This window comes from Pan paniscus, chromosome 4 (genome assembly GCF_029289425.2).
Source record: "Pan paniscus chromosome 4, NHGRI_mPanPan1-v2.0_pri, whole genome shotgun sequence".
Lineage (NCBI taxonomy): Eukaryota > Metazoa > Chordata > Mammalia > Primates > Hominidae > Pan > Pan paniscus.
Genome location: NC_073253.2, coordinates 121,942,910 through 121,952,935, shown reverse-complemented (window position 1 = coordinate 121,952,935; position 10,026 = coordinate 121,942,910). Strand labels below are relative to the sequence as shown.

The window sequence follows — 10,026 nt, the reverse complement described above, 5'->3', positions numbered from 1 at the left end:
TGTTCACGTTCTTGGTGTCAATTCTTTTGAGTATATTCTGAGAAGTGGAATTGCTGAATCATATGGTAATTCTATGTTTAATTTTTTGAGGAAGTGCCAGGCTGTCTTCTACAGTGGCTGTACCACTTTACATATGGTAGTTGTTATGTAGCCAAATTATGTGAATAAATTATTTGCTGTAGGAAATTGGCACTTGTATACTCTAAACCAATACAGAAAGTACATCTCTCTCACTAAAATTGTTTGATGCATCAAAGAGTTGTCTGCTAAACACTTCTAATTACCATGGTGATTAATTACCAGTATCCAGAATCTTAGATATATGTGTGTTGGAGGCGTGGGTCAGAAAAGAGGAGGTTAGGTGGAATCGGCAAGCAGCAAAAATATTTCCAAATCCTGCCAGGCGTGGTGGCTCACACCTGTAATCCCAGCACTTTGGGAGGTTTAGGTGGGTGGATTACTTGAGCTCAGGAGTTTGAGACTGGCCTGGGGAACATGATGAAACCCCATCTCTACAAAAAATAAAAAATTAGCCAGGCATGCTGGCGTGCACCTATAGTCCCAGCTACTTGGGATGCAGAGGTTGCAGTGAGCCACTGGGCAACAGTGCGAGACTCTGTCTCAAAAATAAATAAATAAATTAATTAAACATCCTGCAACTCTATTTCAGTTTGGTTCATCTGACATTGAAGATCAAAGAGGATGAATAATAAAGATATAGTGAGGAGGAGAGAAAGGTAGAGGAATGTGGTAAGGTTAGGCAGTGGAACTGGACTGGTCTGCTGATTCTTATGTAGTTAGTGTGAAATGAGTGTCAGCAAGGCAGTTTTCCTTCTTCCTCCACTTCATCTCAGATTATCTCAGAGTCTGTTTCCTTGCTAAAGGTTGTATAATCTATAAATTATACAACTGACTTAAGACCTTTAAACAAATTGAACTTGCAGGTGAAATACAAATTTACAACGAACTTAAACATTTATCAGAGACAGTAAGAGAGCAGAGATTGAAACACTTTATTATTTTATTCTTCTTTCATCAGACTAGTCGCCTCCTGAAGCCATGGGAAATCACAGTGCTTTGGTATCTGGAGAGAGGCGAATGCAAAGGCATATCTGCAATTTTTATTTCTGGTGGGCCTTTTTGGAAGACAACTTTACGATCTTCCCCATGGCAAAGCCTTTCACTGTGATTCAAAAACAGAGAGTCTTCTAAAGGGCCAGTATGGATCCCACACACTTCTGCTTGCTAAGAGAAAAGAAAATCTTTTGTGTATCACATCAAACATCATTTTCTTGTTAGATTAAGAGGGAAGTTTCATCAGGAGCCATGGCTCATGCCTGTAATCCCAGCAATTTGGGAGGCCAAGACGGGAAGATTGCTTGAGCTCAGGAATTTGAGACCAGCCTAGGCAACAGAGCAAGACCCCATCTACACAAAAAATAAAAAATTAGGTGGGTGTTGTGGCACGCGTCTGTGAGGCTGAGGCAAGAGAATCCCTTGATCCTGGGAAATCAAGGCTGCAGTGAGCTATGATCACACCCCTGCACTTCAGCCTGGGCAACAGAGTGAGACCCCGTCCCCTCTCCAAAAGAGGTGGAAGTTTCCCAATAGTTTTTCTAACTATCTTTGTTGAGAAGGAAGCTCTGCTGAACAGAGGAACATCCCTTTTCTAAAAGCAATGCTTTGTGGGTCAGTGTGATCTGACCTGCATGAAAGAGTCATGCGGACTATAAATGTGATATATTTGGAGGCAGATTGTTGAACTTTAGCTTCACTACTTAACGTGACCTTTTCAAGTCATTTACTCCCAGAAGACTCAGCTTTTTCAAATATAAAATGGGAATATTAAAGGATTCTTTGAGTAGCAAATAAAATATATGTGAATGAAAAACCTTTGCCAACTACGAAGTATCAAAAAGGTTTAAAGTTTGATGATGCTGTTATGACTGTTGAATAAATAAATAACAACTGTTTGAAGTTATTAACTTAAATACACATCTACTTCTGATTCTTCAGTATTGCCAAATAGCATTCTGGTCAGTTCTTGGGATGCAGCCCCAACTCTGGTATGCTGTGTTTCAAATATATATATATATATATATTTATATATATATATATATATAAATATATATATAAATATATATATATATATATAAATATATATATAAATATATATATATATATATATATTTCACAGACGGGGCCTCAGTCTGTCACCCAGGCTGGAGTGCAGTGGTGCAATCATAGCTCACTGCAGCCTGGAACTCCTAGGCTCAAGCAATCCTCCTGCCTTAGCCTCCCAAGTAGCTGGGACTACAGCACACACCACAATGCCTGGATAATTTTTTTTTTTTTAATAGACAGGATCTCGCTATGTTGCTCTGGCTGGTCTTAAACTCCTGGCCTCAAACTATCCCCCTGTCTCAGCCTCCCAACGTGCTAAGATTAGAGGCACAAGCCACTGCACCTAGTCTGTGTGCTATATTTTTTAATGTTGTTAGATGCAGTTTTTAACTCCTAATGGAAAAATGGTGAGAATAAAAGGAAGGAAAGCATAAGTTAGCATTTACTAGCATTTACTCAGTGTGGGCACATTCACTTTACTTAATTCACTTATTTAAGTTTCATTGGTAGGAACACTGTCAACTAAATTGCAAAAGTAAAATAGCTCTGAAAAATGATGCTGAATTATACTCTAAAAGTAAGGTCAAGAATAAGTGTTTTGATGCAATCAAAACAAAGTTTTTCTTTACTGATTTCAACTTATAAAGTTTACAACCTATAATTCTCATAAATGAAAAAGTCAATACTGTCACCATGCTGAAGCTACTTAGGGCATTGAAAATGACCTTGATATGCCACTAAATTACATGAAATGCAGACTAATATTAAGACTGTAGTAAGTCTGAGTAAACATATTTATTTATTTATTTATTTGTTTGAGATGGAGTCTTGCTCTGTTGCCCAGGCTGGAGTGCAATGGCGTGATCTGGCTTGCTGCAGTCTGTCTCCCGGATTCAAGCGATTCTCCTGCCTCAGCCTCCCAAGTAGCTGGGATTACAGGCATGTGCCATCATGCCTGGCTAATTTTTGTATTTTTAGTAGAGATGGGGTTTCACCATGTTGGCCAGGCTGGTCTTGAACTCCCGAACTCAGGTTATCTGCCCGCCTCCGCCTCCCAAAGTGCTAGGATCACAGGCATGAGCCACCACGCCAGCCAGAAAATGTTTTAAAACAAGCCTGTTGGAATCCCTGCTTTCAATTATTTTGAGCATATACCTAGAAGTGGAATTGCTGAATCATATGGTAATTCTATGTTTAATTTTTTGAAGAATGGTCTCACTATCTTCTACAGTGGCTGCAGCATTTTACCTATAGTAGTTTTCCTGCTGTTATAAAACTACTGACTGGAGCCGGGTACAGTGGTTCATGCCTGTAATCCTAGCACTTTGGGAGGCTGAGGCAGGAGAGTCGCTTGGGCCCAGGAGACCAGCCTGGACCACATAGTAGAGATCCCATCTCTACAAAAAATACCAAAACTCTCCGGGCATGGTGGCATGTGCCTGTAGTCCCAGCTGCTCAGGAGGCTGAGGTGGGAGGATCACCTGAGCCCAAGAGGTTGCTGCAGCTGCAGTGAGCCATGATTGCATCATTGCACTCCTGTCTGGGTGACAGAGTGAGATCCTGTCTCTAAATAAATAAATAAAGTAGGCCCGGTGTGGTGGCTAACTCCTGTAATCCTAGAATTTTGGAGGGCCGAGGCAGTAGGATTGCTTGAGCTCAGGAGTTCAAGACCAAACTGGAAGATATAGTGAGACCCCATCTCTACTAAAAATCAAAAAGCTAGCAAGGTGTGGTGATGTGCACCTGTAATCCCAGCTACTTGGGAGGCTGAGGCAGGAGGATCAATTGAGCTCAGCAGATAAGGCTGCAGTGAGCTGTGATCACGCCACTGCACTCCAGCCTGGATGACAGAGCGAGACCCTGTCTCGAAAAAGAAAAAAAGGAATAAATAAATAAAACTGCTGACTGAACAGGAGCATTGAATGGGTAAATCATGTGTAAACTAGCCAAAATATTCCCATGCCTCTCTATCTGAATATGCAGTATAATCTAAAAAATATACGCTTTGTAGTGTACCTTTAATATTAATGGCATCTTCTGATGATGAGTTTAACAACTGCAAGATAGCATGATGTAGAGTTTCTGAAATTCTTCGGTATATAATTAGGTTATTTAAACAGATATTACTATTTAACATTTGTTTGCAAGTTTGTGACAGTACATCAAAATAGTTTTTGTATAGTTATGCACGTCTATCACAGATATACTAAATTATATATATATATATTATTTATTTATTTATTTAGAGACAGAGTCTAGCTCTGTTGCCCAGGCTAGATTGCAGTGGCGCAGTTTTGGCTCACTGCAACCTCTGCCTCTCGGGTTCAAGAGATTCTCATGCCTCAGCCTCCCAAGTAGCTGGGATTACAAGTGCCCGCCACCATGCCCAGCTAATTTTCATATTTTTAGTAGAGATGGGGTTTCGCCAGTTGGCTAGGCTGGTCTCGAACTCCTGACCTCAAGTGATCCACCCGCCTCGGTCTCCCAAAGTGCTAGGATTATTGGCACAAGTCACCGCATCTGGCTTAATGTTTTGTTTTTTTTTTTCCTTATGTGTGCTTATGGGGAAATACCTTCAGATTCACATTCCTGAATATCATGTTTTCTTTCCAAGGCATAACATAACGTCTTGGGATCATCCCTTGCTTTAATGAAAATCGTGGCAAATGAATCTCTTCATACCTGATGATTAGGAAAGCAAGAAGAAAAGATATCTTGTGAGCCAAATACAATCATTTTAGCATCATTCCAGGCACTGGAGGCAGTTGTGCATTCATGTTTGGTCCCCTGCTGTTGCAGGACAGACGGCTGTGCCATTGAAACTCAGTTAAAAGATAACCATTTAAGTACCCACGTATCACCAAGATCAAGTCAGGGCCAGGTATCTGTAAGTCTAACTGCATGCTGTCCTTTACAATTTGCCCACAATGTCCATTTTAATCTGACTTTTTTTTTTTTTTTTTTTTTTAATGAGATGGAGTGCATTATCATGCCCAGCTGGGATTTTGCCATGTTGGTCAGGCTGGTCTCAAATTCCTGACCTCAAGTGAACCACCCACCTTGGCCTCTCAAACTGTTGACATTACAGCCGTGAGCCACTGCACCCTGCCCATTTTAACTTGACTTTAAGGGAAAAGGCAAGGCACCTAGATTTGCCTCAGGCCTACTGACTGCCTAAAGGAAATGTCTGGCCAGCCACAAAAAACAGAAACTATATTGGCTTCTGAATTTATGTATGCTCTACACTCAGGTCAGACTTGCTTTCCCTGCACACATATTTCCCTCTGAAACATAAAGCTTTCTATATAGATGCCAAAGGGTAACACAAAGTTATTGACCGTATCTATGTGGCTCACAGGTTGCAAAACAAGCAAACAAAAAACCCCAGAACCCCATAAGTCCTTACTTATTAGCAGATTTATAGAGACTCTCATCAGAGCAGTTGTTAGTGAGTTTAGGCAAAGTAGGACAAGTATCTTTCCCTGAAGCCATTCCTGACAGCAATGGATGGAATTCTCATCTAAAACTTCACTAACTCACTAGTCTAATTATGATGACAACGCTGCTCTGATGTAACAATGTTTTGCTAACTTCATAGTAACTCTCAGCAGTTACAGTAGCAGTTAAGAGTGTCCAGCTCACAGGTGTGGTGGTGGGTGCCTGTAATCCCAGCTACTCAGGAGGCCAAGGCAGGAGAATCACTTGAACCCAGGAGGCAGAGGTTGCAGTGAGCCGAGATTGCACCACTGCACTCCAACCTGGGTGACAGAGTGAGACTCTAAATCAAAAAAAAAAAAAAAGTGTCCAGCTCAGAGCTATTTTCAGGGCTTTAAAAAAAATCCCCCTTCTGGCCTGGCACAGTGGCTCGTGCCTGTAATCCTAGCACTTTGGGAGGATGTGGCAGGAGGATCACTTGAGCCTAGGAATTTGAGACCAGCCTGGGCAACATAGTAAATTTCGGTCTCTACAAAGAATAAAAAAATTTGGCCAAGTGTAGTGGCTCATGCCTGTAATCCCAGCACTTTGGGAGTCCGAGGCAGGTGGATCACTTGAGGTCAGGAGTTCAAGACCAGCCTGGCCAACATGGTAAAACACCTTCTCTACTAAAAACACAAAAATTAGCCAGGCATGGTGGTGTGCGCCTGTAATCCCAGCTACTTGGGAGGCTGAGGCAGGAGAATTGCTTGAATCCGGGGGCAGAGGTTGCGGCAAACAGAGATGATGCCACTCCACTCCAGCCTGGGTGACAGAGCAAGACTCCATCTCAAAAAATAAATAAATAAATAAATAAATAAATAAATAAGCTGGGCGTGGTCACATGTACTTGTGGTCCCAGCTATTTGAAAGGCTGAGGCAGGAGGATCACTTGAACCCAGGAGGTCGAAGCTGCAGTGAGCTGTGATTGCACTACGGCTCTCCAGTCAGGGCAACAAAGCAATACCTTGTCTCCAAAAAACAAGACAAAACAAAACAAAATAAAACAAATTCCTTTTTGAGTAGAACATCATTCTTATAATGAGCAATTAAAAATGAAGATGTTTGTGACACAAATTTGACACATACTAGAAAATATGTTGAACTGAACAATTATTCAGTAATTAAAAAATAATCACTTCAAATTAACATTCTGTATTGGTCCATGGCTGGTTTTCCTCTTTATATATTGCGCATGCCACCTACAGTCAACTGATTTTCAACAAAGGTGCCAAGAACACACACGAGGGAAAAGACAGTCTCTTCAATAAACAGTGCTGGGGAAATTGAACATCCCCATGAAGAAGAATGAGACTAGACCCCTACCTCTCACCACACACAAAAATCAACTCAGAATGGATTAGGATTAAATGTAACTTGAAACTACAAAACTACTAGAAAATATACAGAAATACTCTACAACATTGGGCTGGGCAAGGTTTTTTTTTTTTTTTTTTTTTTTTTTTTTTTTTTTTTGAGACAGGGAGGTTCTCACTCTGTCACTCAAGGTTGAGTGCAGTGGCACAATCACGGCTCACTGCAGCCTCAACCTCAATCAATCGTGGGCCCAGGTGATCTTCCCACCCCAGCCTCCCAATAGCTGGGACCACAGGTGTGCACTAACATGCCTGCCTAATTTTAAAAATTTTCTTTTTTTTTTTGAGACAGAGTCTCGCTCTGTCACCAGGCTGGAGTGCAGCGGTGCGATCTCAGCTCACTGCATCTTCTGACTCCCTGGTTCAAGCGATTCTCCTGCCTCAGCCTCCCAAGTAGCTGGGATTACAGGCATGTGCCACAACACCCAGCTAATTTTTGTATTTTTAGTAGAGACAGCGTTTCACCATGTGGGCCAGGATGGTTTTGATCTCCTGACCTCATGATCTGACCGCCTTGGCCTCCCAAAGTGCTGGAATTACAGGCGTGAGCCACCGCGCCCAGTCTAATTTTTAAATTTTTTATAGAGATGGGGTTTTGCCATGTTGCCCAGGCTAGTCTTGAACTCCTATGCTTATGTGATTCACCCACTCAAGCCTCCCAAAGTGCTGGGATTACAGGTGTGAGCCACTTTGCCTGGCCCAAGGATTTTTAAAATAAGACCTCAGCAAAACAGGCCAACAAAAGCAAAAATAAACACATGGGATTACATCAAACTGACAGGCTTTTGCACAGCAAAGGAAACAAGAGTGAAGAGACAACCTACAGAATGGGACAAAACATCTGCAAAATATATATCTGACAAGGGGTTAAAAACCAGACTACATAAAGAACAGTGAAAAATGACCAATCTGATTTAAAACTGGGTAAAATGACTGGGTGTGGTGGCTCATGCCTATAATACCAGCACTTCGGGAGGCTGAGGCAGGAGGATTGCTTGAGCCCAGGAGTTCGAGACCAGTGTGGTGCTAAGCATGATGGATCCTCAGGCAGGAAGATTGCTTGAGCCTGGAAGGTCGAGGCTGCAGTGAACCATGACTGTGCCACTGCACTCCCAGCCCAGGCAACACAGCGAGACCCTGTCTCAAAAGGTAAAAGATCTTAGTAGACATTTCTCAAAAGAACACATGCAAAGGTCAAGTAATGAAAAAATGCTCAACATCACTATATACTGCACAACTGATACGTGTCCCATTTATGTTTCACCATCTATTACATGCACCTCAAGAGTGTAAATCCAATTTGTTTAAACTCAAACCAATCCAGCCTATTTTATCCCCTAAGATTTGTCATATTGCAGAATATTTTAGGTTATGAAAACTGATTTTAATAAAGAAAGGTTACTAGTGAGGATAAATGTTTAAACTACTATAGCAGAGAGGTGGACGGTTATTAGTGTAAGTCCAACCCACTGGCAAGTAGAAAAAATATTATTAGGCTAAGCAGGAAGAATTACTGCAAGATATGCTGGTTTGATGACAGCATAAACTAAAAGAATACATACCTAAGAACAGTTTGCACATCTTGAATTGGATAGCCAGAAAGGTTCAGAGTCATCTTAGATAATTTTTTATTTTATTTTTGGAGACGGAGTCTAGCTCTGTGCCCAGTCTGGAGTGCAGTGGCATGATCTTCGTTCACTGCAACCTCCGCCTCCCGGGTTCAAGCAATTCTCCTGCCTCAGGCTCTCGAGTAGCTGGGACCACAGGCACACACTGCCATGCCCAGTTGATTTTTTGTATTTTAGTATAGACGGGGTTTCACCGTGTTGCCCAGGCTGGTCTCGAACTCCTGAGCTCAGACAATCCGCCTGCCTCGGCCTCCCAGTGTTAGAATTACAGGTATGAGCCACCATGCCGGGCCGATAAATTTTTAAAGAACCTTAAAAACTGCCCTTTCCTCAGCTGCTGCCAAGGTGCTTGGTCATTCCAAGGAAGCTAAGGCCACATTGGGGTGAGAGCCTCACTTCATCTGGCGATTAGCACCTCATCCAGCAGCACCAGCCCCACACACACCCGTGCCATGGCCTCCCCTCTCCGAGCTCGCCTACATCTACTCGGCCCTCATTCTGCATAATGATAAAATCAATGCCCTCATTAAAGCAGCTGGTGTAAATGTTGAACCTTTCTGGCCTGGCGTGTTTGCAAAGGCCCTAGCCAATGTCAGCATCGGGAACCCCATCTGCAATGTAAGGGCTGGTGGACTTGCAGCAGCTGGAGATCCTACCCCCTCCACTGCTGCTGCTTCAGTTGAGAAGAAAGTGGAAGCAAAGAAAGAAGAATCCGAGGAATCTGATGAGGACATGGGCTTTGGTCTTTTTGACTAAACCTCTTTTATAGCATATTCAATAAAAACCTAAACTTTGAAAAAAAGAAATAAATAACCTTAAAAATTGAAGCACTGCTTTCTGTATGGCAGTAGGATGCAACACAAGAAATCTGAGTGGTTTCCAAATGTTAAAGAAACAACTATTGGCTGGGCGTGGTAGCTCATGCCTGTAATCCCAACACTTTGGGAGGCTGAGGCAGGTGGATCACCTGAGGTCAGGAGTTTGAGACCAGCCTGGCCAACATGGTGAAACCCTGTCTCTACTAAAAATACAAAAAAATTAGCTGGGTGTGGTGGCGTGTGCTTGTAATCCCAGCCACTTGGGAGGCTGAGGCAGGAGAATCGCTTGAACTCGGGAGGCGGAGGTTGCAGTGAGCTGAGATGGTGCCATTGCACTCCAGCCTAGGCAACAAAAGTGAAAACTCCGTCTCAAAAAAAAAAAAAAAAAAAAAAAAAAAACCTATTGCTAAAAAACCAGGAAGGTGTGGGGAAGAAACAATCTTGATGAAGATAAAGTAGCTTCAGGCATCAACGCTCTTTAAAAGGCATAACTTTTGCTAGAAAAATTGGCAATATTTACATTAATATGTGGCATTTAAGTATTCAGAATAATTACCTTTCTTAATGTACTATTTCTAAAATCACCTCCCATAAATTGTCTTAGGG

General features: G+C 42.1%; 2 protein-coding genes across 2 annotated transcripts; one reads left to right on the top strand and one right to left on the bottom strand.

The window, feature by feature from the left end:
* Positions 1-992: 992 nt before the first annotated feature.
* On the bottom strand, positions 993-9,092 carry SPMIP10 (sperm microtubule inner protein 10). Its single transcript, XM_003826679.5, has 3 exons — positions 5,531-9,092; positions 4,698-4,806; positions 993-1,245 (listed from the first exon to the last, which is right to left on the bottom strand). The coding sequence occupies exons 1-3, from the start codon at positions 5,614-5,616 to the stop codon at positions 1,036-1,038; spliced, it is 405 nt and encodes a 134-aa protein (XP_003826727.1). The 5' UTR covers positions 5,617-9,092; the 3' UTR covers positions 993-1,035.
* Positions 8,249-9,986, top strand: LOC100980126 (large ribosomal subunit protein P1-like). Its single transcript, XM_034961289.2, has 2 exons — positions 8,249-8,263; positions 8,993-9,986. Exons 1-2 carry the CDS (start codon positions 8,249-8,251, stop codon positions 9,356-9,358), a joined length of 381 nt encoding a protein of 126 aa, XP_034817180.1. The 3' UTR covers positions 9,359-9,986.
* Positions 9,987-10,026: the final 40 nt, after the last annotated feature.